The following is a 27,924-nucleotide window of genomic DNA, read 5'->3' as shown; positions in this document are numbered from 1 at the left end:
GTGGTTTTCAGTTTGTGGTCCATTGCCAGAGTATTTGTGTTAACAGGCCTTCTTGTTGTACTTGTTAATTGTAAGATTAGACTTAATTTGGGGAAGTCTTTTATGACAGTGTTGTTTAATATAAAATCATATTTCCTGCTTTATTGCTCTTCTGCACTAAAATCCCTTGAAGTTGTTTTAGAGGCTCTTTATTTTATTCAGGTGCATAAATAAACTACCTTTGTCGCGGGTCACGTTGCCCCCGAGCGCCTTCAGAGCGGCCCGCACAGGGTCTCGCATGGCTCAGGGGCACTGCGGGCGGCCGCCTCACATGAGCTTGACCAGGATGAGCATCAGGATGAGCACTAAGACGATGAGGAGGAAGTTGAGCAGGAGGTTCAGTCCTCTGTTGACTGCCAGGTCCATGCTGGGAAGAGGCTGTGCTGGGGGCTTGTCTTCCAGGGGGCTGGAGCTGCAGGACTCGTGCAGGGAGACAGCTGAGAGATGACTACTCCATCCTGCTGTGTTTCAAGCGTCCTGTTAGCATTAGCAGATTCAGCTACTGGGGGGAGAAAAACAGACAGAAACCAAGCTGCGGCTCAGTGTGCTCTCCAGGCTGTTGTGGGCAAAGAAGCTGAATGGATTGAACTTCATTTGTGCCAGCAGACAAACTGCGAGCTTCACCTCTGCTTCCTCTTGAGCTTTTGGGCCTTTTTGTTGTTAGAACCAAGCAAATGAAATTTCTTCTATCATTTCTATTCCCTTTGTGAACAACCTTACTAGGGAGACAGCAGAAATGAAACTGTCCTCTCAGCTGTTTCTGTGTTGTGAACCATTTGTTGAATTGACTTGTTTTAAAAATCTTGGACTAGATCAACTGAACTGCCAGCATGTGCTTCAGAATGTGTGTGGACTGAACAGAAGACACAAAAGAAAATATTAACAACATACACCTTTTGTATTTAGCATAAATAACATTTTGTTCAATTTTGTGGTAGAAAAGCTACCTATCCATCTGAGCTTTCTGCTTTCAAGGAAGAGATGGGTGAGATACAGTAGTCAGAAAAAAACATATTATAGATGTTAGATGCAAGAGGAGACCATTCTGCCTTTATGTTGTAAAAACACTAACATCTGTGTTAAATGACTCCTCTGACTAAAGTAGTGTAATTGTAATATTGATCTCTGCATCTGAATGCAAAAACACACAGATCATTTTTAAAGATAAAAAAGATGTAACATTATTCATTTTGAGTATTCAAATTTGATATATTCTACAGATATAAATGCCATCATTCTGGCAGAAAAAGTATCCCTTTGAATTTGAATTGTGGGTGCTATAAGTGAAAATTGTTTTATTCCAGCTTTTGAGTAGTTGCTGTAGAACAATATACAGTATATAGAACTTGGGTTTCATAAAGATTCTACAGTATATACATTGGTTATTAGCCTGAGAAGAAGACTCAGTTTCTATGATAATTTGTATGGTCCTGAATCAAGTATTTACAGTGATTGCAATTTCATCATATTTGAGCCAATATGTAATACTTAACCTTTCCATAGTTTATAATGTGTGAATACAAATACAGAATTTAATTGGGCCTTGGATTTTTAAGTAATTACTGTACAAAGCAAACCTAAACCAATCAGTCTGGTAGATTTGTAAATTGTCTTGTTTTTTCTTTCTGGTTTCTTGTATTTTTTGGGATTTATTTTAACAATATCTTAGCTGTAAATATATTTCAGTTAAGTTTAGATACAAAGGAAGTGCTGTCAAGTTATTTAAGAATTATGTACAGTGATAATATTTCCATGTGTGGCATAACATTCATAGATACGCAAGGGAAATGAAATAGGACATGCAAAGCATTCATTAGCAAATCTTTTTAAGAGGTAAAATAGAAACATGAAAATATTGGTAGAGACAAACTGGTGTCATAGAAGGAAAGTTGTATATTTCAGCCAGTGTTTGGTTGCAAAGTTTCTCACTTAGATGCTCGGTGTTTCACACATTTTCCCTCGCACACCCTGCTAGTGCTAGCAGAGGTCTAGAAGAGCCGGACTGTGAAACTGGTACAGCGTCCGAGCGTGTGCTGCAGGCTGCAGGCTGCAGGGTGTGGAGTGAAGGGGGAGCAGGTGTGCTTGAAGCGTTCAGGCCCAGGCCTCTGGTGGAATATCGCCAGGGAGTGACTGTGCTTCCCTCTCAGCAGTAGGCTACAGTGAGGCACGCAAAGCGAAGTTTCACAAGCAAAGTGAAACGGACCTTCACAGTACAAATCTTAAGTGATTTCATGTAAAATTTATTTAATTTTTAGTCTCATTGGAAAAGAGCAAAAACAAAAAACCCTTCATGCATGGTGGACTAACCAAAACAATTTTCTTTTTATTCTAAAAGATAAATCATTTTTGTATTATTGTTTTGATTAATTCTATAATGTCCTTTGCAACATTTTTTACAGAACAAATCCCACGCGTGTTGCTCAACTACGACAGTTCTCCCCCCCCCCGCCCGCAGCCTCACAGATGTGCTCAGGTGGTCCTCCCATTGGGTGGCGGCTGGACTCTGTCCAGTGAAGATCGGGGGGTTCAGAGTAGCAACACAATGATGTAGATTAGCAAAAGGCAGATCAAGATGAGACAGAAATTGACAAATAGCTCCTGCAGGTTCTGTTTTGTCTGTGGGTTCACTTCGATGGTGGAGGCCCTCCTGATAGCCGAGCGAGTCATGTGCTGAACTTTCTCCATGCTGGACGTGAGATTAGAGGACTAGAGTGCAGGGGGGCTGGAGGTTAGTGAAGAGAGTGCAGGCAAGAGAGAAGGAGTGCAGTGTCTTCTGGTGAGCCAGGGGCTTCGTGGGGCTAAGAAAGGGAGCAGCAGAAGAGGCAGATAAGTGAGCATGAAAAAATAAGACAAAATAAGTGTCTGGTGGATCAGGAATGTATGCAATCATTCATTTAGTTGACTCTTTCACATAAAATGTGCAAACTTTCCTCATTATTAATTTAATCTACTTTTGTTTCTACTTTTGCCCATGGGGCCCTCCACATGTTTTAATTCTTTTTTTCTTATGCAGGGTCTCTGCTAGAAAAACAGAAGATTTCTGCAGTGTTTCTTTTAAACCGTCTTTTGTGCTGCATAATATGTTTTCCATATTTTTCTGAGCCAGTCTTAGTCTTGGTATTTCCCTCTTAGTGCGCAGTTTCTTCAATATGTTTGAAGAACTGTGGTCAGTATGTATGGCAGATACTACAGTGATTAATAAAATCGTTCCTCAAGCCCAGTCTCACATTTTTATTAGATGCAGTTTACCAAAGTTAAATTGACTTAGCTAAACATGGATGCCTTGTCTCCTCAATTTCGAAGTGTGCTAGAAAGGGGATTCACAGAAAAGTCATGTAAAACTTTCATGATTCTTTCTAATTTACATACTTGCTAGAAATGTAACTTAAGAATGTTGTTTTCCTCTGAATGAACATTCATGCAAATATTAGGAAGCTGTGACCTGTCAAAAACGAATTGAAATAGTTCCACCGCTGAAAGAATATGGTCAAAGGTGGTGATTGTGACATCACTGTAGAGGTGGCAGGGTGACACAGCCTGTTGTTTGATACACAGCTATTATCTCTTGATTGAGTGCCAGTTAGGGAGCTATTATTACCCTGTCAGACTGGAGCCTTGAAATCTCACAGTTGCCACAGTTTTCGTGTCTCTTTGAAGGTTAGAAAGCTTTTTTAATTTGTCTTTAATGATACAGAAATTAAGGGATCAAGGTTCAGAACTGAACAATGTTATTTTAAAGTATTTGTTAGTGACATTTAATTTTCTGAAAACTTTGAACATAAAGGGAAACTGAGTTGTTATTGTTTTTTAATTTTAAGCCCTTCCTTGAAGTAAGTAGAGAGACGATTGAGTCTTTTATTTTTTAAGTTATCTAAATTATACTAAAAAGCTAAGTTTACAGTGCAGTTAGATACATACTGTAGGTCAGGAAAATGTTCAGAATGCAAGGTCAAAATAGTATGTGAAAAAATTCAGTGCAAAAACTTTCAATATAATATAATGAAAGGTCTTTATAAGAGTCCAATTAAAAAGCATTTTACTTGTAACTTACTGCAGCTGAAAATGCTAAACATCGTTTTGTGAAACTAAAGCTAAATGTGTTGTGTTTTTTTGACTGATTCTTACTCATATCCCATCTTTTTTGATTTTATACATTGTGCCAAATTAGTTTATTGACTCTTAACAAAATAACTCATAATAACATTTCAAATGCATTTCAAAATAGCAGTGCCTGTCCTGGTTTTGTGCCAAGTGAACTACAGGAATAATGGTATGAGATGAGACACTAATAAAGTTGTCAGCTGTGTGATATAAGGGGAGACGACAGAACAGAGCATCAGGGTTTCGTGACGTGAGGGTGGATGTCCCGCTGACACTCTCGCACTAAGAAAGTTTGAATCTGCGTCTCTACATTTTGTTCCTCACTCTCTGTGGCACTGTTCTGGCATCATTGGCTATAGAAATTAGATTATGTACACAAAGCTGAACAAGCTGTGCACTTACTGCCTTTGAATGACTTTGAAGCTGTCTGCGTGACTGACACGACACTGTCCAGAGCAGTGATGAGTTGTGGACGCAAGATATCTTGCTTGGTCCTGCTATGCAGTTGATGTTATTCTTAGTTATGACCTTTGCATATCACAGTCTGACATCCCATTTTACTGCAGCCAACCTGGTTCCATCATGCTAAATACCGATAGTCCTTAGGGGATGGGGATACAGCTGGGCAGGTCATGTCAGAGAAGAATCAATTCACCAAAGAGGTGCTGACTGTAATCAACCTGCAGAAATTTAGTCTAGAACATGTTTATGAGTACAGCTAATTACTAAACAGACAGGAAGGGCATATACGTTGAAACACACACCCATTGTCAGAGACAAACAAGGGGTCTGTGAGTCCAGAAAGCAGCTATGTAACAGCCAGAGCAGATACAGAGTTTATTGTTGTCATTCTCCACATTGCAGTCCTCACAGTAAACCTTGCCGATAGACAGGGTGCTGGGATTCCATGGCTGTGTTAATCCTTAGTTTCTAGTAACAAGATCGCCGTGTTCTCATTGTTGACTGGAATACAAAATGTGCCTTGCTTAGCTTCACTTCAAACGTTACTTTTTAAAATATTGAAGTTTCCCAACAACTTGCTTGGGTCTGCGGTCTGTAAAACGGTCTCTGCGGTCTGTAAAACGTAATCAAGCTATGCATGTTTGTACATCTGGACACACAGCATTTCTCTGCCTTAAGATTTCACAGATTTATTCAAGCCGCTCTTGAAACACTGGTGACTGATGCAGTGTGCTTCTGTTGCAATAGTTATTGAAGAGTGCTTTGGCCTATTTTCTGTGGTTATTAAATTTGGAAACAGTTGCTGAAATAGGGCAACTGTATTAACATTTAATGTTTTATCATTTTATTCATTATTATTTTAAGGGGAACTGCAGTCCAAATTTCTCAGACCGGTAATTAAATCTTGGTAACAAAATAAATTAATTTACAGCATCGCAAAATTGAACAAATTCCCAGTTAAGCAGAAAACAGTGATCTTTGTGACAGTACTGTATATTGTCTCAAACCCCTGGGCGAGTTTGCGCAAATTGCGAAGTGAAGTGGCCCTTTCTGCTCACTAGTCACTGTAAGGACTAATGTACTGTGATGTAAAAGCAAATAAGTACAGGTTGTGCAGCACACAAGGAATGAAGAAATGTTCCAATGTGATCTACATGCACAGTTAACAAGTGAGTAGTATTTGTTGACAAAACCATCTCTATGTCAAGAGCAATATTTCTTTTGTATTAAAAGAGATGTATTCACAGGCCTGCTTGTTTACAATATAATAGGGCTGGTTCACCTCAGTGGAAATTTGGTTGCCTCATTCTGAATCGCGGTGTTTTGTGATGGGTCTACTTGTTACTGTGTGCATCTTATTGTGGTTTGAAATGCACTCATAAATGCCATTTCTTTCTAACCCCAAAAGTGACACGGTACTTTAATAAAAATACTCAACGTAATGAGGGTGTAACAGGTAGGTTTGTAGTTAAAAGTCTCAAAGAATAGCTTTTAGATTTTTAGTAGATTTCTAATTCTACTGAAAGTTATTTATTACAAAAAGGACCCGTAGAAAATGTTTTAAAGTACAGACAAAAGTACAAAAAAGGTTTTGCAGTGTAAAAATAGTATGTTGTGAACATTTCAGTTTGAAACAGACTGATTTCATGAAGTGACACATTACTTTCAGGGATCATTTCTATAGTTTGCAGTAAAAATATTTATTGAAGGATAAGTCTGTTTTCCAAATTCATATATAATTTCAGAATCGCAGAAGGGATATTTTTCCATATTAATCTGCCTTTCTGAAAAAGATCATTGTAGGCTTATGTGAGATCTTGGTGTACATTTGTTTTTGGGCAGCAACTTGGTAATATTTACTTTATAAATGGGCAAATACAGAGACTTTAATTTTCCCTTACAGAAATATTTTTGCTTGAGATCTGCAGTCCAAACAAATCAGCATAATCATATATTGAAACAAAGATAAAGAATATAGTCTCATGCACTGCTGATCTAACGAACTACTGGATAGATGATACAACAGTACTGTATACCGGAGTCTAAAGGGAAAATAGTGCTCTACCATTGTATTAATTAATTAATTTAAGAAATATGTGCAGTTATCAGTCTCATTTTCTATATATTATGACAACCAGCTGCCCCACATGCATAGTAAATAAATGTTAGTTTCTATTTGAACCAATCACTTGACAAACCCGATAAACATTTGTAGTGATGGATTCAGACTGAACAACCATAACCTGAATGCTGTAAGTTAGATAACTCATGAGGCGGCTTGTTTGTAAGGTTGTGCCGACAGTATCAAAACAGTGTTGTTGTGGACATTATATCCTTGACGTTGTTAAGAGCTTTGAGCAACTTGGGCTTCAGAACTCGGTCTGACTTTGAAAAGCAGGGAAGGCATCGACAAGCAAGACCGAGAATTTCCAATCAGTCAGCAGGAAGGCTTCTCATACAGTTGTAATTTAAGCGGTTTGTGACCACCACTCTCAGTAAGTTAAATAAATCTAATCTTTTTGATAATGTGCCTTACTACAGAACCATATTTGTCTCTTAATAACTAGTTTAAAATGACAAAATGCCTCATATACATGTGAATTTTAAATTAAGAACGTGTACAGTCCTTAAAAGCCAATTTATAACTGCTAATATAACAGTATAAAATTCATGTTAAACTTGTCAACTCAAAGCACTAAGTGCAGGTTAAACAAAAATTCACTGACAGAATGCTGTTTAGGCTTACATAATATTCTCAGTGCCAGGCGTTACTGGCTATAATATTTTCTACAATTTTAAAAAGTTAGAAATTCTGAATTTTTTCATGTAAAATATTTTTACAGGATTAGCAACAAGTACCTGTGATGATCAGGTGTTTGTAATAATCCTTAAATAATGCTGAATATGTTTTCAAGGATTGGTTCCCTTGAAATAGTAGCACTTTACTTTTAGGTTCATCAAAGACTAGACACAGAACCAACAACCAACATTTCCAGCATAACCTAAGAAGGAAATCTTCTAAAACCGAATGTAAATTCATAAACAAAATGAAGAAAGACCTTTTTTGGCTGATATCCCATGAAAATAAGTCATCTTAAGGCAGACAGTAACGTACGGCTGGCCGCAGTTGTGAGCTGTTGTTTCCATGATTGCATTAGTAAGTAATCTCTAGGGTCACTCTGCTTCATGCACTGAACTGACTGTCCTTTATCTTTAGAGTGTGACCTGCTAGGGAATTATCTCCCCCTCTCAAAGGAGATCACGCTGCAGGACTCCTGATGACGGTGAAGCCAAAAGAAATAAAAAGACCTGGCAATGCCAGCAATAGTGACATGGCTTTTTTATTGGCATTCGCTTTGAAACCTTTGTTAATCAAGTTTTTGTTCAAAATAGAGTTTCTTTAGATGTTATCTGTTCCCTATTGCATGTCGCATCATTCCAGTCTTTAGTTTCATACATAAAAGGGCCAGCGCAGTTTTCTGGGTAACATAATTTTCCAAATGTACTGCTGTGTATAAAGGACAATTGCAGAGGAACATACTGTAGCTTTCACAGCAGTGCATCTTTAACCTTTGCTTGCTTGAAGGGATCTTTTGTCTGAAATACAGACATCTGCATAAATGCAAATTCAAGAGAGACCACTGTGTCTTTGATGCAAATACAGATACTTTCATATTGAACTGTAACAGGACTAGTACAATGGTGTGGGTTTTCAGATTTGCTTTCTGCAAAATAGTTTTCTCTGTGGATCTTTATTTAATGCATGAGGCTGCAGTTACATATGGGAGGCAACAGCCTCAGAAATTTTTCACAACTTCTTATTTGCAACATATTATCGGCACTATTTTTTATCGCTATTCTTTTTAGGAGTTCTGTTTTGTTACAGACTTTATTGAAATTAGCTGTCGTTACAATGTTGTCTGAATGAATGAATGTCTATTTTAAATGGGTCAGTAAGTCTGTTCTTTTATATCATGAAAGTAATAAAAAATAAAATAAATATATTTTGTAAATAAAATGTGAAACACGTATGGTTTGTTATATAAACTATAATGCATTAATGTTGTAAAGTTAAAGCACGCAAGAATAAACATTCTGTTCGTATAGTTTTCGGATAGAAAATTAAAACCCAGTTCTCTAAAGGTTGTTCCTTTTGTATATTCTCATGGTTAGCCTTAAACATTTCATGATCCCCTTTACAGTTTCATAGCCTTCAGTTTAAATGCCATGCTTACTCTTAATATAAATATTTGTAGCTGCAGTTCATATTCAGACTGGTTTGACTCCACGTTTTTCGGTGATAATTAAGGAGCATCGGTTTTTGTTAATTCCTTGAAGAGACAAAGATTTGGAAAGCCTATCTTGGATGAACTGTGATTCACAAAGCTCTAGTTTGAATAATAAAAAAGGTTTTCCAGCTCATTAAATACAAAGTCCATATAATGTATTAAAATATATCTCGTTGACAGGGGAATTGCTATTTTTGGACAAATCCATTTAAAAGCATTTGCTTTGTTACATCATATGAAAGGTATGTGATGGTAAATGGAAATCTGATTAGTGTAATTGCAGCCATTTGTCTACCTGTAGATCTCCTAACAATACGTTTAACATTTTTAGCAAAATCCATGATCTTTTACAGAAATGTTTTGTTCTGAACAACTAGGTAATTTTATCGAAGGAGATCACTCACAATCTAGAGAGTCTTGATGAATATAAAATGTAACAGTGAGCTTCACCAGCATCGGTTATCCATCACCACTGACCTCTAATTGTTCCAGTAAGTGGTTGCTGGCCCAACGTCCAGTGTGTGTGGTTCTACAAATGAATAAGGAGAGGTTATATGACTTCAGTTATTAAGACCTTGATTTTTCAGTGTAAGCCTCTTGTGTCTCCAGAGGTATTCCCTGCTCTGTCCTGCATTTCCGTCTCTCAGCCGGAGGGACTGTGGGGCCACAAGCCCTGGCAGGCAGTACGTGTGGTGTGAGGAGGATGGCTTGTCTTACCTCCTGCTCTGGCCGACCGATCGCGGACACACAGCTCAGCGGACTGTGGGAAAGCGCCCTGGTCCAACAGACCCAGAGGTTCTCTGGCTGCTTGTCTGACTATGTCACAGAGTTTATGGGAACAGAACCAGGAGGCGGGGGAGAGCAGCGCCCCGAGTAAAGGAGGGGTTTTGCTGTTTATCCAGCCCCCTGGCAACACGGATTGGACACAGTCTGTCAGAGCTGGCAGCCAGCTCTGGCTCCAGGTGATCACAGAGGGACTCTTTCTCTCACGACCTGTTTGCTGTTGCCATACATACCTCATTTTAAGAGTCTGGTGCTATTTTCCTTTGGAACAGGATCAGTGCGTACTCAACCATTTGCATTTCATTTGGTATGATTGCTACTACTGCTAGGGTTAGCTCTGACAAAGAAGTTCAGATGTTGCCATGAGATCAAATAAGTTGTTCTACTGCTTTCTGTGAGAAAAGCACCTCAGGGCTTCTGTCCACCTGTTTTGAAAAAGTATAACTTAAGTACATTCAATGCAGTATCTTGATTTCACTTGTTATTATTTACAATAAAGTCAATCATTTAAATGCCTGAGTTCCAAAATAAAATTATCTTCTCCAGAAAAGTTTTTTCAGAAGCTAACAACTTGATCTGTTTTTTCTAACATTTATAATATTAATCTGTGCTTGAGTTCGTGAGTTTTTGGAAACGTAAGCAAAAGGGGTTCAACAGCCTGTCCTGGAGATGTATAATCTCCCTTTCACGGAATTTAGGTTTTTGCCTTAAATCAATTTCTTGGGGATGTAACCAAGAGCTAAATTAATTAAGCATATCTGTCTGTGTTTAAAGCAATACGTTTCAGTTATATGCTGCTGATAAAGCATTTTCAAAATATTTTTAGGATTATAAAAACTTTTAAAGGGTTAGCACTAAGACAACTATAACTTGTCACTAATGTTTGTGTTCGGCAGCAGTTCTTTCTGATACACAGTGATGTTACTGATATGAACTGTCTAACGTCAGGGAGTCCTGCCTGCCAAAAATCTAGTTACATAGAATGTAAAAATATCATCCTAAAAAGTATTTTGCATAAATCATAGAATATCTCATATCTTTGTATTTGACTATGGATGTACAGTATTATAGCCATTCTTCACTTTTGAAAACATGTTTTAATATTTCTGAAGCCTCTGTATTAGTTGTCAATCTTTGTAAACAACTAGCTCTGACGTGTCACTATCGGCCCTGAGTCTTTGTTATTCTAAATGTTAGACTAGAGCACATAGGAGATTGGTGTTGACCTGCTTGTGTCGACTTCAGTATTCCAGTGGGTTGGTAAAGTAAAAGGCCTCCCTCTCTGTGTTTCCCCTTTCTTGTAAATCAGTGTACATATGCAAACATGGTGCCAACAAACCTCTAGAGATTTTCAGTCACAAAGCTCTTAAGCAAAAGGAGTTTGCTATTCCAGCTTACACTTCCTTAGATGGAGTTTAGCTGGCCTCTCTTAAGTCAAAACAAGTTCCAAAATCACATTTTTAGAATGACTTGCTCGACGCACTTGGAGTAGAAGGGCAGAACTCAAACATGGGTACATAACAGGAGGATAAACTACTCTGTTTTCTCTGGCTAGAGCACTGCTGTTGTTGGCAGGCAGTGGTCTTTCGCATTGTCCCAGCTATGCTAACACACATGAGAGGAATTCTTTTTGCCGTCTTTATAATGGAAGACCAGTTGCATAATGTTCGAGCTACAATGAATGAGAAGGTGACAATTTAATGCAATGCGTAATCCGAGTTGCACACATTAAGTCCTAGAGCGTTGTCTTACAGTCCCCCCTTCGACTGAGAGCTGGTACATTACGAGTCTTGACAAGTGAGCTGCTCTAACTCCTGAAGCACCTCCACTGAACAATACTCATTCATTCTACAAAACCCTTATTGCCCCTTATTTTTATGTTTTCTAAGCATGATGTTTGTATTTGTTTTCAATTAAAGTGTGAAAAGGACCTTTTGCTTTGCAAAAAAAAAGACTTACAGTTAATGCTAAACAAGTACTTATACTAGAAGGAGGTTTGACTTGTTTTTACTGTACCTTACTTACCGTTAAAAAAAAAAGCCTTAAGAGTGTTTCTTATTGTGCCATTCAGACATGTTAATGATGTTCTGACTTTGCCCTGGTGTTATTTTAGACGTTTAAGTGACAAATGGTGAATAATGAGTTGTTTTACCACTGCTATTACTGTAATGAAGGTGCACGGCTAAGGCGATCTTGTATTGTATAGCTTTTAAATCATCACTGGATGCTCTTTAGAGTCCTCAGTCTCCCTCGCTCAGCTGACTCAGCTCAGGACGAGAGAGAGAACCCGCCAGCTGGATGAAATGATATTTTGCAACATGGTGTTAGGTGTTCGTTAAGCCATACGTTCTGTTTATTCCCAGGGAAACAATAATAAAACTAATACCAAATAAACACGCATATGCAGTATACACCTGTCACAGCTAATTAATAAAGTGGGTTAAAAACAGCTGTTCCAAAGGTTTTTAAGATGGGCAGTAGGCTTAAGCAAGGGAGATGCAAGCAGTTGTTTGAATAGCGGTAAAACATTAAAGATACTGTATGTAATTAAAATTGTATTTAATATATTGTAACATCTCTGGATTTAGTGGATTGTAATTACAATAGGTCTGGAGCTTGGTTTACATAGCTTTGTTTATTGTAATGTTCTGTGATTCACACTGCTCTGCTGTAACTGCAAGCCGTTATTAAAACTGGTTAGACCTAATTTCAGGCTAACTGATGGGTAATTTCAGTATTAAATAAAAGAAAAAATTGTTTTCACAGCTGAACGAGGGGTGCTACCCATGTCTTTACCTTTAGGATGTAATCACTCAGAATTCATTTCTTTCCATACAACTGCTTTTACCAACTTCAGTTTTCAGCCAGGATCTGAGGCTGCAAGGAGGCTTGTTAAAATAGCAATAATCTTGTCTCATCTTTTGTAGACATCAGTTAATCTAGCTCTGCAGTGTTTTCCATTGGAATTAATTTCCTCTTTGCAATAATAGCATTCGACAGCTCAAAGCATGGTATGTGAGGAAAGAAACAGGAAGAAATAGTTGGTTGCTCTGGTGTGTGTAGTAAGGCAAAGGAGATGCATCTTCAGCCCCTGGGTATAATGCGCCTGTGTTTGACTAAATTATTGAGATTAGTGCTGTGCACCAGTCATCCTAACACCTGCTGTGTCTTCTGTACCCAGGTCCCTGGTTATTTGTGGCTCTTCTGCTGTTTTCAGGGACAAGGCAGAGCTGTGCACGAAGTCTGTTTTATGTTCCAATCTGATAATGAGAGAGTGGCAGCTGAGCTCAGTCTGTGCTTGCTCTTGTTCTCGTTGGTATTTATGTAGTTAAGATAGGGCCTACTGTGGGAATTGCTTTCATCCTGATGGCTGAAAAAGCCCGTACTGCAGCAGGCTCTTCAGGATTCCCTTCTTCCTGGTTCCATTCCAAGAAAAGTTGTTCTGATAGGAAATGTGACCTGGACTTCTAACATTTGTGATATCTGATTATATCGATCCTTTGAAGGTGTAACTTTGGATACAGAATAAATCCGAGGTTTTAGCTTTAAGAGGAAACAGTGGGGAAAATGTAAATCCCTATAAATATTTCAGGAGTTCTGGTAAAGAAATCTTAGCAATTTAACACTCTTCTGATTATAACACCGAGACATTATACAGCAACAAAAAAAAACAGAAAATCCACAGATATAAAAAAAGTGTGTATCATAGCATTTACAATTCCACATGGCCATTTTGGTGAATCATGGCTGATTCCTTCATGCTTTAGCTAAATTTTCTGTTGATCTTGATCTTGTATAACTGAAATATATAATACAAGACACACAGTATATATATATAATACATATACAAGACGAGTATATAAACATATCCTTACATTTATACACATTTATATACATTGTATATAATTGTATTGTATATAAATTTGTATACATTTATACATATCCTTACATTATATTATGAGCAGCTAATGTTACATCTTATGTTTGAGTACTTCTTTGATTCTTCTACCAAACTGTTCTGAGTATGATGTGTGAGAAATCGACTTATTGGCAGCTTGTCTGCCTGAAACAGGAACTGTGTGCTGAAAAGCAGGTGTCTGGAGGATAGTAGTAGAAGAGTAGACAGAGATAACATTCTAGGAAATGCAAGGAGATTAGCTGTGTTATGTGACATGGTAAGAGCCATGTCTCAGTCTTGCCAGAAATTTTGTGAAATGAATTATTGAGCCTTATTGCAGCTTATAACCACATACCTTAAAATACAGGATTTGTGGGCATTCTCTGGACGTGTAATCTTTTCTTTATTTTTTTATAAATTATTTTATAATTTTATCTATGATTAGGTAGTTAGATGAAATGTTGGTATCTAACACATATTTCTAAAAAGCAAACCCTTGAGTGCTAAGAAAATGTTTAAAAGCAAAAACACTAAATGTTCAGAAGAGTTACAAGACAAACCTGGTGGCTATATCTATACATATTGCTGTATATTTTTCCTTGTAAGTCCCATGACAATGATTATTAGCAGCTCATCTAATCAGCGATCAGGAAATGGAAATTGCACTTCATGACTTTGGTAATGGATGAGTTTTGTGCTGTCAAAAGAGAAATTAAGTGAACTGAAATTAAGTTTTATATAGCTCCTTTCATCTCAAGTTGCTGTACAGAACAATACTAGTCAACATCTCTTGATGCTTAACACTGATGTGACCTGGTGTCAGAAGGTGTTTAGAGTGTTTTAGCACAGTGGAGTCTGAACACATCACAGTTTGTGCCCAAGAGGCATTGAGCTGACTCCCACAGATCACTCCTTCTGATCCAGAGCCACCTTACAACTTTCCTGGTTTGCTCCAGTGGCCTCTGATGATGGCTCCTCTGCTGTTTGCCCCTGTGGTGCCCAGTGTGTCACAGCCCAATTCTGGTCACATGGGCCAATGTCCAGCAGGTTTTACAGATCTCGCTGAATCTGCAGAACTGAAGGGGGAAGGGTTCACTAATTAATGAGTTAAGTAATTAAGGGCTGTAGTGGAAAGAAAACAGGAAACATCGAGGCCCTCCAGGGCTGGAGCTGTGAGCCCCTTGAGCCCTACAGCCTACAGGATGTCAATGGGCTGACACCTGGTCTCTTGGCTTTGCCTGAGGCAGTCCCTGACAGTCACTCATGCTGTTGTCTTAGTCTTGCTCTCATTCTGCTCCTTCCTAAGGGTTTGTCTTAGTCTTGCTCTCATTCTGCTCCTTCCTAAGGGTTTCTCCACTGTCTCCGAGACCTGTAGAATGTCTCATTAGCTCTGAAACCGGATAAAAATATCTGAATTCAAGACCTTCCTATGATTTTAGAGGGAATGCCCCAGGGGAAAAGAGTGCTCCTCTGAACAGTATGCACTTCTTCTGCTCACCTTTGTGCTGTATTAATTATTAATGTTTTACATTAGTCTGATGCAGCATTAGTGCTTGAATTACCTTATTTAACTCTCTGCAGTTTCATCTTGTGCACCATCTTGTGTTAGAGTATGTTGGTTGTTATACTGTTAAAATTTATATGAGCTTTGCTTTTATACTGGCCAGCCAGCATTCCAGAACTACCACTGACTGTCTTCTGAGTAAACATCTTCTCTGTTCCAGGTTTTTCCTTGGACTTTAAATGTAACACTCACTCAGTGATCGTAACATCTTTTCCTACAGAAGTCTCTCTTTACACAAGGGCGTACTCTCTGCATTGTTACTGCACTAGAACGCAGTTCGTATATTCAGAGTCTTGTGATTGTTTTTCATAATAAAATCACATTCATATTTCAGGAGTGCTGCTAACTCTGTAGAGTATTCTGTTGTGTTTGTTGCATTTTGAACAGTACTGCAGGAGAAATTTGGTAAATGCAGTGTCAGAGTAGTGGCACTGGAGAGCTGGCGGAATGAAAACAGACTCCATTTGAGCTGTGACACAGTTTCCTTGATGTGACCATGACTCCAGCTTGGAGGTTCCTAATAGAGAGCGTGTTATCAGTGGGTTGAGAATGAAAGCTATGCCCCAGATATTTCACCTAAGGTTAAACTAAATCTGCATGAGCCTTAGTCGACCCGACAGCATGGCGACATGAGCAAAGGCTCTGTTCTGTCTCTTATTCTTCAGGGAGACTAAGATGAACCATTTAGATGAACATGGATCCATTTGGGCTAGATGGTTGATGTTTGATGTTTAATGTGTCCTTAATGTATTATCTTTTACTTTTTCTGCAGGATTACTGATGATAGTGAAATGCCTATGTATGTACTTTTTTAGTGATCACAATCCACTGGTTTTCCTCTCTTGCCTACCCTTCCCCCTTTTCTTTTTTTACAGTCCATAGGCAGACTGGTTACATTAGATAAATGCTGTTTAACTGACAAACCTAACAAAATCTCCTTTCATATGATCAAAACAGTGACTTAGAATAGGATCATTTACATTAAGAATACCAAGAGCACAAAAGAGTGATGACACGTAACTTCCAGGAGTGTTTATGTTACAAAAGCATACTTTAATATTGCTATGAAAAGGTCTTCTAAGATACATAAAATGCAAAGTAGAGATTGCTTGAAAATTAGTTTTAATGCATATTGTAGTTACTAAACAAATAAATATGGCTTAACACTGCAATTTCCATTCAATAAATTGTTTTAAACTGAACAAAGCCCTCTCATTCCAAGAATATCTATATATAATATACCTGTCTTGCAATCTTAGAGCTGTGTAGACTATTTTGGTGAAAAGGTTCTCCAGTGCACAAAGATGGAAAATCTTACATCTTAGATTATCTATATAATGTGTTGTGAACAGCGGAATGCACAAAGATGCTTTTTTGTACTCAAATTCTAATGGGTTGCCTGTCTAAAAGAATATCTTAATTATCATTCTGTAAAGCAGAACTCTATTCACACTAACAAAGAGACACTGTAGATAAAGTAACTTCACAGAGGACTGGAGCCAAGCATTCCAAGTCTTAAATTAAATACTATGCATGTGACGATCGCTGCACTGACATTTCCTGTCACTTGGGTTTTCCATGAACTAAAACAGCAATTGTTTTTTTACTGTGTCCGTAGAGAGTTACTGTATATATTTTCTTGTGAACCTTACAATAGCACATTTCCTTGACCTGTGTAATTTTGTAATGTTGTGTATACTGTTTATAGAGTGGTTTGAAAATCCCAGAATCACTGATTTTATTTCTTTCGGCCTCTCTTTTACAGAGATATATACACAGAGACGTAAGTGCAAAGCAAATGTAAAATAAATCTGCTTTCTAAAAATCTTTTTGTGGGGTGTCCAAACATTTGCTGTTCTGTTGCTGGGTGACAATCAAATACAGTAGCAGCCTGCTAAATACAAATATGACAAGACCGCAGATAGGAAGAGGAAGGGATCATCTGTGTATTTACTTATCTCCATTAAAAACATTTGATAACTGAAGGGATTCTTTTCAGTGGGAACATGGTTTTTAGATTTAATAGTTAAAACTATTAACCTGCTTTATACTGCTAAAAAGTGGCTGTTTAAAGTCCTTGTACTATGTGCTTGACATTGCTGTGCTTTTTGGAATTTCATTAGAACCTTTAACTGGATTTCAGATGGATCTCGGCAACAAATTCTAAATGTTCTGTTACTCTACTATGTGCCCTTTAAAAAGAATTGCTTCTTCGAAAGCTAGCAGCACTGAAAAAGTTTCTTCCAGTTCCAAGTGCTGAAGCAGGACACTGAAAGGATTGCTAGGTTCTATTGGATAGTTTCTCAGATGCACACTGAAATAATAATTGGACACTTTCCCAATTATTGCAGTGGAGCATCTAATTTTAAATGTATTTTAAATTATTAATGACTTCCAATTTTTTTCTAGGAGTGGATAGGTTGGAGGATTGATAGGCGTCTTTAACGCTTAGCTACAGGATGAGGTTTATAAATATCCCTGGCCATGTGAAGCAGTATTGTAACCATTGATGTGGTTACACCACCTGGTTCTTGTCATCAGAAGATGCTAGCGACACAAAGCCAGTTAGAGGCATTCAACACCATGTTTTCAAGAGAGCTAAGTGTGCAGCTGATATATGGGCATTATTAGGAAAGTATTTTTAGCTTGGCTGTAGGTCAACTTGGACAGAGGGAGTGGAAAAATAATGTAGCTATTTTGGAAAGCCCATAAAAGTTACTTTATATTTGATTAACAAAAATACATAGTACTTTGGCAACTTGAATCATAATTGCCTTCATACAAATAGGTTATTTTTGTTGAATCCCAAATTAGGCTTTGGTATTTGAAAGTATAGGAAGTTTTTATACTTCAAACCGGAAACTATGTGGCTGGAAAAAAAACTGAGAAGTTGCTTCACAGAAGAGAAAAATCCCATCCTTACTGGCTGACTTTTTGTTGTCAGTTTCAAAACATCTCCTGGAGAAAAAACTTTGCATTGCAGAGATGAAAGAGTTCAGTGTGTTTCTTAATGCTTCCTGTAGATGTGACATCACATGGGATACAAAGCTTTCTTATGGCATCCTGTAAATCAGCACTGTGTTAGCAGTCTGGCATCTCTGCAGTGGTCTGTAGAAATGATGGCATTTGTCACTTTGCAATAGTAATGCAACTGGATGCATTATTGGAATCTAGCTATCCTTGAAATTTAAAACAGTGTGTGTATACATTCACAGACACGCACATATACAGTATAGAAATAAAAATAAGTTGTATGTACAGTATACACTCAAGGGATGCAATTTATGTTGCATCATGTACAAATATATAGCTCTAGCTGATTTTCATCACATTTTGTTTTTGGTTAATTAGTGCAAAAATACATATTTGCATATACAGTAATTACGACTATATAAATAGATATGATTAAAAATTACAATACATTATTAAAAACCTCCAAATATGTTTTGTGTGCAATCCACGAGCTGTGTATGAAGCTCCTACTTTTTGTTTGAGATTTGTTTACACAGTTGCCATCAATCTATCAATTTGGTTAAATCTTGAATATTTTCCATATTTATTTTCAAGTATCCTTTGTTTAAGGCTAGAAACTGTAGTTATCTTCCTCAACGAATGTGATAGCTAAGATAGTTAAGAGATTAGTTAATAGAAAAATATAATTGTATTTTTTTGTACTAGTTTCAAGCTTTTGGTAACTAAATTTGCTTTTGTTATTAAGGACTGACGTATGCTTTTCTTTCTATAGCTTTGTGGAGGAGCTCCTCTTCAAGTGGACACCATCATGAAAATCAAAGAGGGCCTTCTGCGACAGAAGGAGCTGGTGATTGATCGGTGAGCATCCCAGACATGATCCGGTGAATATCTACTGTCTAGAGGGGAACAGGTGTGCCAGAGTAGCACACCGCTCCTGGGTTTTCATGAAAATGCCCTCATTCTGTACAGAGTCATAAGCATTACGGCTGGCAGAGGACTGAAAGGGGGTTTGACAAAATAAAGATTATTTGCTATGTACACGAAACTGTATAGGAAATTAAGCACCTTCTGTGCTTATGGATGAAATGGACATAAAACATGAGATGTACTTACCACATTGGTGACAGAATAAGTACAGTTAGATTATGTGGAGAAAAAGCAATACAATTAAAATATACCTGGCCAGATGCATGTCCCTTGTTATTCTCAAATTTAGTATTTGTGGTTTTAGGTATTTGCAAGTGGCATCCGAAACTGTATAAGTTGTGTTGTTATTATGAAACTCCACTATACACAATGTTTTAATTTTTCATGCAGCCACGTCCACACAACATGCATCTCGAACCTCACTCTATTCCCTCCAGTGATGCGCTAGTATTCTCACAGTCACACCTCCCAGAACAAGTCATGATGAAAACACTTAAGTGCTGAAGAGGGAGAAGAAAGTGGTGACTCTTGTGCAGAAGACAGAAATGTTGGGTCAGCCTGCCACCAGCAGGAGAACTTCAGTGGCTGACATGCGGGCCCAAACAAATCGACAGTGTTTTCTTTAAAAAAAATCGACAGCACTCCAGCTCCATATAGGAACATCTATAATCACATGAAAAGAAATATGAGACAATTGCTGATTACAATGTTCCTGTGCCAATACTTGTTCCCCTCTCTACCCACCACTGCTACCCCCAGTGTGCCATCTCCTCTCTCCTACAGATGCAGCCATTCAAAATGTGCGGGCGATACCGCATTATTTTCCGGTGCGCTGTACGCAGTCTACCGCGAGTTACCGGTAAATACCGCGAGTTACCGGTAAATACCGCGAGTTACCGGTAAATACCGCTAGTTACCGTAAATTCTCCTATAATACCGCAAGCAAAATAATAGTATCCAGAATTTCCGCAAGGTGGAGCTAATTAAGCTCAACCTCTCATGTTTGGGCTGTCGCCATCAAAGTCTTTAACGAAGATATTACTAATGGTATTAATAATGAATGACCTTGGACAAGCTGTAAGTGTAAACTCAAAGTATTGCCCTGGTCAACATTCTTTTTTTCATTGACCGTCTTTGTAAAAGTAACACCACAGCATTTCGCAATCACGCATTTGTTTCCAATCATGCAAAGTACAGTAATTTTTGAGAATCGATTCACCATGCCTTTCACATACTCATAAAAGAGATTGATTTAGGAACATAAGCATATTACCGTATGCAAACTGTACTGTATACAGTATGTACATGTATATTTAATGTCTTAACAGAGTAAAGACTAACATAAGTTGGAAATTATGGAACGCTCTGTTAAAAGCAAGGGAGTTTTTATGTCCGTTGCAGTTTTTTTGCAACATGAATATAATTATATCGTTATTAATTTCTTTAGATACGCGATTCCATATTATATTCCCTTTTAACCAAATTCTAAAAGTATGCTTGTTGACTCCAGTATCACGTTAGTTAAAGACTTCGATGCTTAAATTGTTTAGGGAGAAATGGAATACTGGTGTGTATGTTTTCTTTAAAGTACCAAAATTAATATCGTTTATGGCCTTCACACGCGTTGCAGTATGCTCCTATTCTTTTTATGCTCAGGTACTAAGATTTCCCTTCAGTGGTAAAATTCCATATAAATTCCATATAAATATTCAATACTACAACGGGCACAGTAAAGACGTTTACTGTAAATCTTTCTACGACAGACCAACGGACCACGAGTGCCCCTGTCGGTCAACCAATCACGTACCGCGGTACCGTGCGTCATCGTGCGTCACAATGCGCGACGCCGTAGCCAATTACCTCTGGTACGTGTGTGTACAGCGCACTTTGAATGGCTGCATCTGTAACTTTGTGGTGACTGCCACATCTCCAGGTGATCTCAATAACCCCCAGTGTGCCATCTCCTCTCCCCTAACTCTGTGGTGACTGCCACAACTCCAGGTGATCTCAATAACCCCAGTGCCATCTCCTCTCTCCTAACTCTGTGATGATTGCTACATCTTCAGGTGATGTGGATAACACCCCAGTTGATCTGGATATCTCCTTGAAGGAGTTGTAATATCACAATAAAAAAAAGAAGTATCTTCATCTTTACCACATGTTCTGTTCCTATAAACAACATGCAGTATTTGATTCTTTTCTGTTATTATGATCATCATGTTGTAATACAGTGTTCACAATTTCTGCTGTTCACACTGGCTTCTGTAAACTGTTCCTCACAAACTATTGTAGAAGACAGAATGTTTCACTGTACAATGAATGTGACTTTGAATAGTGAAGTAATTACTGGAGTATCCAGTTAGAAGGCACATAAGAATAGCAGAGGTGCAGTGCCCCATCGTAGGGTCCAGGGACACTGAGCTCCAAGAGCTACTGTCCTTTAGTTGAGGCGTTAAACTTCACTCTTGGCTCCTGCAATCTGGTCTTCCTAAAGTTTCTCTTAAAAACGTCTGGTGAATCAGTTTCACACTGCCTCACCTGCCTTGCACTTCAATAGATAGTGATGTAGTTCCCTTCCTTTGGCACGTAAAGTGCTGTAGAAATGCAGGGAATGATAGTTTATCATATTTAAAAAAGCTGTAGTGGAAGGTTTTTCAATGGTACTCAGACATAATGGACAAGTTCTTTGCCATTTTGAACATTTCACCGCATTTTTTATTTTGGTCAAAAAAGAAGTAATTTCTACATGAAAGGTCTTTACTTCAGTGAAAAGAACAAACAACCACAAGATGGAGCTGCAATGCATCCATTTCTGGAAGATTTGTTCTATTCCAAATCTTTTTTTCTTATTAATATTGACCAGAAATGTCAGCACACATTTGAAACTACAACACATTATTTTATGAATGCAAATATATTACTGTCATGGAATTATTATTAGCAGTACTAAGAGAAGCAGCAATGGTTTATAAGTTCACTGCTGTTTTACAATTACTCAGCCTGAAAGAGACCTAAAGTATGAAAAAGAAAAGGAATAAGTTCTACACGGAGACAACACTGACAGACGCTCTGTCCTCTTGCTTCACAATGTTCTCTAGCCTCTAGGAAACCGAAGAACCAAATGTCAGCACTGTAGTACTGCTGCTGTTTGAAGAGGCACAGAACACCCGGTTTCAATAAACAGCTATGCTTTTTAAACCCTGAGCAGACAGGTTCTTGTCACTAACTGCACATACAATCACGCTCTGTTGCTTTCACCCAATAACCCTTCACAGCAGGCTGCATGATTCCAAATAAAGTTTTGAGAGGGAAGACAAATTGGCTAAGTGAAATTCTGTTTACAAAACCGTTGACTCAGAGCCTTAACATTCTTTGAATTTCAGCCCTATATGGATACATGATACAATAACTGCACAACTTATTAAAGCACTGCACAGAAGCAGTACTACACCACCAGGAAACTATGTTAAACTATTTGGGCATTAAAGAGAGATAATTAAAATGGTAGTCACTGAACTTTGTTGGGCTGAGAGAGAAACTAGAATAAGGAATGATATACTGAGAGATTAAGAGAAACCTATCACTCTTGACTGCAACAAATACAAGAAGATATTCTTAAGAATACTGACAAAATTTTTCATTTCATTGAACAGACAGACATAACCAACATAAATATCTTTTTCCAAGTAACATTAGTCATTAATGGGTTTAATCAATCGAGGATCTGCTGCTAGTAGTATGAATCGCCACTGTTGGAAGAACTACAAGCTGTACATCTGAATCACAAACTTTGCACCAGTTTGCAGACACTGTCTTGTGGGATTCTGTCCCAGTCTTCTGCAGTGGGATTCAGTGCCTGGTGACTGGTTGCTGAACCCCGGTTGCTGAGGTGCCACATACAGTATCATCCCACAGATATTCAACAGGGCGCAAGTCTGACACATAGAGCCCCCACAGCCCGGTCACATTCTCATATTGCTAGAGCAGCATGAAAGCAGGTGCTGGCCTGGCACTCAGGGCAAGATCTGAGGTCTCAGGACCTGAGCAATGTCACTGAGCAGTCAGGTTGCCAAAGGTGGACTTTTGTAGTGAGTCAACACTCCTGCCCAGGCCATGACCTAGACCTAGAGCTCCCCATTGATATGTCTCCGTTTCTGCAATTATTGTATCATTCTGCACCGAGAAGACTTTGCTTCCCTTCTTATGACCCCATTCAACATGTTAGATCAGCCCATCACCTGTGCCCAGTCAACTCTCTCACTAATGAGGTGTATCACGGTCAGTCTTGACTGATTAATTCATTACAATTATGCCAAAACCATTTAATCAGTTTTCAAAATCAATATTCATTTTTAAAAATAAAATCATGGATGCATAGTGCTATAAATGTCTTTTAGTGAAATAATATGAATACCAATAATTATCCACAGAAGCATTGCAGGATGACACTGAATTAGCCCTTGAATATAAACATAATCAGTAAAGGCTTTTAAATTGACTATCTGTTGAAAACAGTCTGCCTCTAATGTGTTTTTCATAACAATTGTTATGAACAATTCAAAGTGACTTTTGACAAGTTTGTGGGGTTAAGTTGATACTTCTGTTTCAAAACTATCTGCTTTCAAAAGTATACTTAACTGGAATGTAATACAAGAAGAAGCCTTTAACAAAACTCTCCAGATGTGTAATAATGTGGAAGCTTTTCTACTTTAGGCTTCATAGTTTGAGATCATTATTTAATCATTGAGTGATTGTTCTTATGTCAAGTAAACAGTAAATGACCACAATAAACCTATGAACTACTGTATTTGATTTTCTGATTGGCTTTCTCAAAGCTTTACTGCTATTAGCGACAAAAAACAGTTCAGAGAAGCTAATTATTTTATACTAGCATTCCCTTTAGGTGGTGCTGCAAATCAGAAATAATATTTATTTCTCTTTTTTCTCCTTCCCATTTTGAAGTCACTTTTTTAGTGCCATAAATGGATCTGAAGTTTCCTTGGACACTAGAATGTGATTTATTGTTCTTAGCAAATTGAACTTTAATATCTTTGTGTTTCAGAAGAAGACAAAAGTTCACAGGGCTGCTTAAAAACATTAATGTACACGCATTTTAAAACAGTTTATTTTTAACATTACTTAACATCACTTTATTAACCCTTTACAATTTCCTGCATTAGGAATGATCTTTTTGCATATCCCAGCTTGCTCTTCATGAGACACACAAAGTTTGCCTTATATTTGTATCTTTCTGATATAGCCTTTATTAGCAAAACACTTTTCATGTTTTGAATGAACATGACTTTGATATATATAATATACAGTATATAACCCTATTGAGGTTTTGTAACATTTCCAAACTGTCATCTCAAAGTACACAATTCTAACAACAGGCAAAACAGCATCCAAAATAAGTGCACTGTGCTAATTAAAGATGATTTCACTGCTAAGTAAAAAGCATGAAGCTGATTGAAGTAGCAATATTAAAGTAGAAGGGTTTTAATACATTTCAGATTTCTCATATTACAAAAGAAAAAGTTTACTGAAAGTGTGAATAGTAATACAGTATATTGTGAACAAAACACTTTGCATCATTTCATAACTGTTGAGTTCTTCCTCCGTGTTGCAGGCAGAAGCAGCAGATCTTTCAACTGCATGAGAAGATCAGAGAAAATGAGCTAAGAGCCCAGCAGGTGATCCAGGGTCAGTGCAGGAGCTGTGAGGACCCCTACCTCCTTAAAATGAAGGTATAGCACCATTCGCTGTGGCAGTGATTCAGAATAGGACATTGTCACTCAGCACAAACACGTGGTAAATCCTGCTGTTTGTTTGCACCTGATTGATTTTAGTTTGTGAATGTTAAGATATTTCTATAAATATAGTAATTTAGCATTTTGGATCCTACTCCTTTGAACTTCAGTATTGCAGATCATTAACTTTAAGGTTTCACCTTCATCGAGCATTAAACTCAGATAATGCCTTCGTGCAGACTGTGTTCAACAACAGATCATGTTTAAGAGAGTGGACTGTAAAGGTTCATCTGAAAGTTAGTTCTTGATTAACACTTCACTGCTGCTTTCATGGATTAAATTTGTGTAACATTTGAAGTACGTCATGCATGCTTCCAATAGGTTAGGCGTCATTCAAGCAATCTAAACTTGTTAAACCACCTTCTCCTGGACCTGTTCTTTTCACAGGAGTCGCAGTTTGGGAACCTGCCCTTGCAAACTCAGTGTTCAGAGAGACCAAACTCTCTCCACTGTGAAAACGGAGAGGTAGAACGCCAGCTTGCCACTGCGGAGCGGGAGGTCACTCAGTTCAGTGAATTCCTGAAGCAAAACACACAGAAGTACACAGAGGAGATTAAAAAACTGGAAGAGAAGGTGACCATGATTTTCTTGCTTTAAAGTGGAGCTGACTTAACCATTTTCTTATAGTCCGTTACATTGGAGTTTTAAATGAGCTCTCGAACACTATAACTAGTATAGCTATGACTGGGTGTTTTTTATTTGTCTAGTCTTCACTATTAAGTAATCCCGCTGTTAGCAATGTCATCTTCATCATATTTCAAGTGTGTCTGTGTGCTTGTGATGGATGTGATACAAGGAAGTTTCATGATACATGATATTTTATGGTATGTTGCATGATATGACTATTATATTGTTACATGTTATTGTAACGATATATTGTTTCATGACTATTATATTGTTACAAAAGAGAGGGTCAAGAAATGATAAAACCTGAGTGGTATATAAAATGTGAGGCACATGAGACACAGCGCTGGTGGAAGAGTAGTAAAATCCAAGTTAAACCTTGAACAGAAAAATGCATTTACAACTAACAATAGCACACAACTACACAACATTAAACATTACACTATATTCAAAACTATGCTTTTCAGAGACCTAAGTTCTATAGGCCCACAAACACAAAGTTCTGCCTCTGTAATCTGAAAACCTCCCTTCCTTCAATAAATGGAAATGTAGCTCCCTATTCTAAAAATGCATCACCAGAATAGGAGAGAACGTTCTTAGCCTGAGGATTCCACAATAAAGATGATCAGAATTCCCTAAAATAAACAGGATACAAAAAGCTGTCTGGTAACATCATTTTTTACCAAGTTCAAATGATGTAGCCATAATCTTGTCCCCAAGACTGGTCTGAACAAGGTTCTTTTGAATGCAACAAGCTTAGAGTAAGAGGGTGGTGGTCTTCCTTCTTCTCTCTGTCTTCCCTGCCTTCTAGCTCCGTCTCATCTTTATGCATTTATAGGACTAATGAGGACTGTAATGATTTACCAAGTTAATTAACCTGAGCAAACCAGAAAATTCCCCTTGATCATCTGTGTTTACCTATCCTAAACCATGTGATATGTCAGAAGCTCTATGTTCTATATTTGTAGTGGTTTGTCACAATTTAAATTAAAAAGAACTGCTTTGAAACTCACCTGTAGCTGTGCAAATGCCTCAGATTCTACCTGTTGTTTTCAGACTCTCCTTTTTGGTCATGAGATGTTTAATAATAAGACCTGCAAATGTTAGACTGTAATAATCCTAGATTGTAACGATATTCTCTTCATATTTTTTCTGTTAACTTCTTATTCTTTTCTTTCTTAATTGGTACCTCAGTAAAGATGATAAAATGAGTTGGAATTATGCAGTTTAAAATACAGGCCGAGCTTTTATTCAATACAGACATTTAAGGTACTGCAAACCAAGTGACATCAGAAGCTTTATGATCTATATTTGTAGCAGTTTGTCACAGCTTAAATTAAACTAACTGTAACTGCTTTAAAACTATGAGGAACGTTGTAAATTCAGAATATATTCCTAACACGTCTCAAATTGCGCCCACATCTACAGTGCCTTGCGAAAGTATTCGGCCCCCTTGAACTTTTCAACCTTTTGCCACATTTCAGGCTTCAAACATAAAGATATAAATTTTTTATTTTATGTGAAGAATCACCAACAAGTGGGACACAATTGTGAAGTGGAACGAAATCTATTGGATTTTTGAAACTTTTTTAACTAATAAAAAAATGAAAAGTGGGGCGTGCAAAATTATTCGGCCCCCTTGCGTTAATACTTTGTAGAGCCACCTTTTGCTGCGATTACAGCTGCAAGTCGCTTGGGGTATGTCTCTATCAGTTTTGCACATCGAGAGACTGAAATTCTTGCCCATTCTTCCTTGCAAAACAGCTCGAGCTCAGTGAGGTTGGATGGAGAGCGTTTGTGAACAGCAGTTTTCAGCTCTTTCCACAGATTCTCGATTGGATTCAGGTCTGGACTTTGACTTGGCCATTCAAACACCTGGATACGTTTATTTGTGAACCATTCCTTTGTAGATTTTGCTGTATGTTTGGGATCATTGTCTTGTTGGAAGATAAATCTCCGTCCCAGTTTCAGGTCTTTTGCAGACTCCAACAGGTTTTCATCCAGAATGGTCTTGTATTTGGCTGCATCCATCTTCCCCTCAATTTTAACCATCTTCCCTGTCCCTGCTGAAGAAAAGCAGGCCCAAACCATGATGCTGCCACCACCATGTTTGACAGTGGGGATGGTGTGTTGAGGGTGATGAGCTGTGTTGCTTTTACGCCAAACATATCGTTTTGCATTGTGGCCAAAAAGTTCGATTTTGGTTTCATCTGACCAGAGCACCTTCTTCCACATGTTTGGGGTGTCTCCCAGGTGGCTTGTGGCAAACTTTAGACGAGACTTTTTATGGATATCTTTGAGAAATGGCTTTCTTCTTGCCACTCTTCCATAAAGGCCAGATTTGTGCAGTGTAAGACTGATTGTTGTCCTATGGACAGACTCTCCCACCTCAGCTGTAGTTCTCTGCAGTTCATCCAGAGTGATCATGGGCCTCTTGGCTGCATCTCTGATCAG

At 38.0% G+C, this 27,924-nt stretch overlaps 2 protein-coding genes across 14 annotated transcripts in view; one reads left to right on the top strand and one right to left on the bottom strand.

The window, feature by feature from the left end:
• The window catches only part of cep85l (centrosomal protein 85, like), a 92,663-nt gene that overhangs the window by 50,911 nt on the left and 13,828 nt on the right, over positions 1–27,924 (top strand). For all 5 annotated transcript variants that reach the window (XM_069195590.1, XM_069195600.1, XM_069195594.1 and 2 more), the window contains 3 exons: positions 18,882–18,967; positions 24,666–24,783; positions 25,234–25,419. In XM_069195590.1, the coding sequence (XP_069051691.1) occupies positions 18,882–18,967; positions 24,666–24,783; positions 25,234–25,419 (390 nt within the window). The remainder of the gene's footprint in view (positions 1–18,881; positions 18,968–24,665; positions 24,784–25,233; positions 25,420–27,924) is intronic.
• On the bottom strand, positions 5–9,837 carry pln1 (phospholamban 1). 9 transcript variants are annotated; one of them, XR_001479794.2, is made up of 3 exons: positions 9,609–9,750; positions 9,296–9,420; positions 5–541 (listed from the first exon to the last, which is right to left on the bottom strand). XR_001479794.2 is itself a non-coding variant. In XM_069195603.1 (3 exons), the coding sequence occupies exon 3, from the start codon at positions 2,722–2,724 to the stop codon at positions 2,566–2,568; it is 159 nt and encodes a 52-aa protein (XP_069051704.1). In that variant the 5' UTR covers positions 2,725–2,837; positions 9,296–9,420; positions 9,609–9,761; the 3' UTR covers positions 919–2,565. The 9 variants fall into 9 exon arrangements, 3 of the variants coding, with proteins under 3 accessions (XP_069051704.1, XP_015214729.1, XP_015214737.1); XR_011191076.1 differs by having other exon boundaries at positions 5–538; XR_001479793.2 differs by having other exon boundaries at positions 5–538; positions 9,369–9,420; positions 9,609–9,739.

Source organism: Lepisosteus oculatus, chromosome 2 (genome assembly GCF_040954835.1).
Source record: "Lepisosteus oculatus isolate fLepOcu1 chromosome 2, fLepOcu1.hap2, whole genome shotgun sequence".
Classification (NCBI taxonomy): Eukaryota; Metazoa; Chordata; class Actinopteri; order Semionotiformes; family Lepisosteidae; genus Lepisosteus; species Lepisosteus oculatus.
Note: the sequence above shows the minus strand (reverse complement) of the source record. Positions and strands in the feature narration are given on the sequence as shown.

Excerpts from the sequence above, each read along its gene's own strand:
- pln1 (XM_015359251.2), bottom strand. The coding sequence starts at position 2,724 with ATGGAGAAAGTTCAGCACATGACTCGCTCGGCTATCAGGAGGGCCTCC.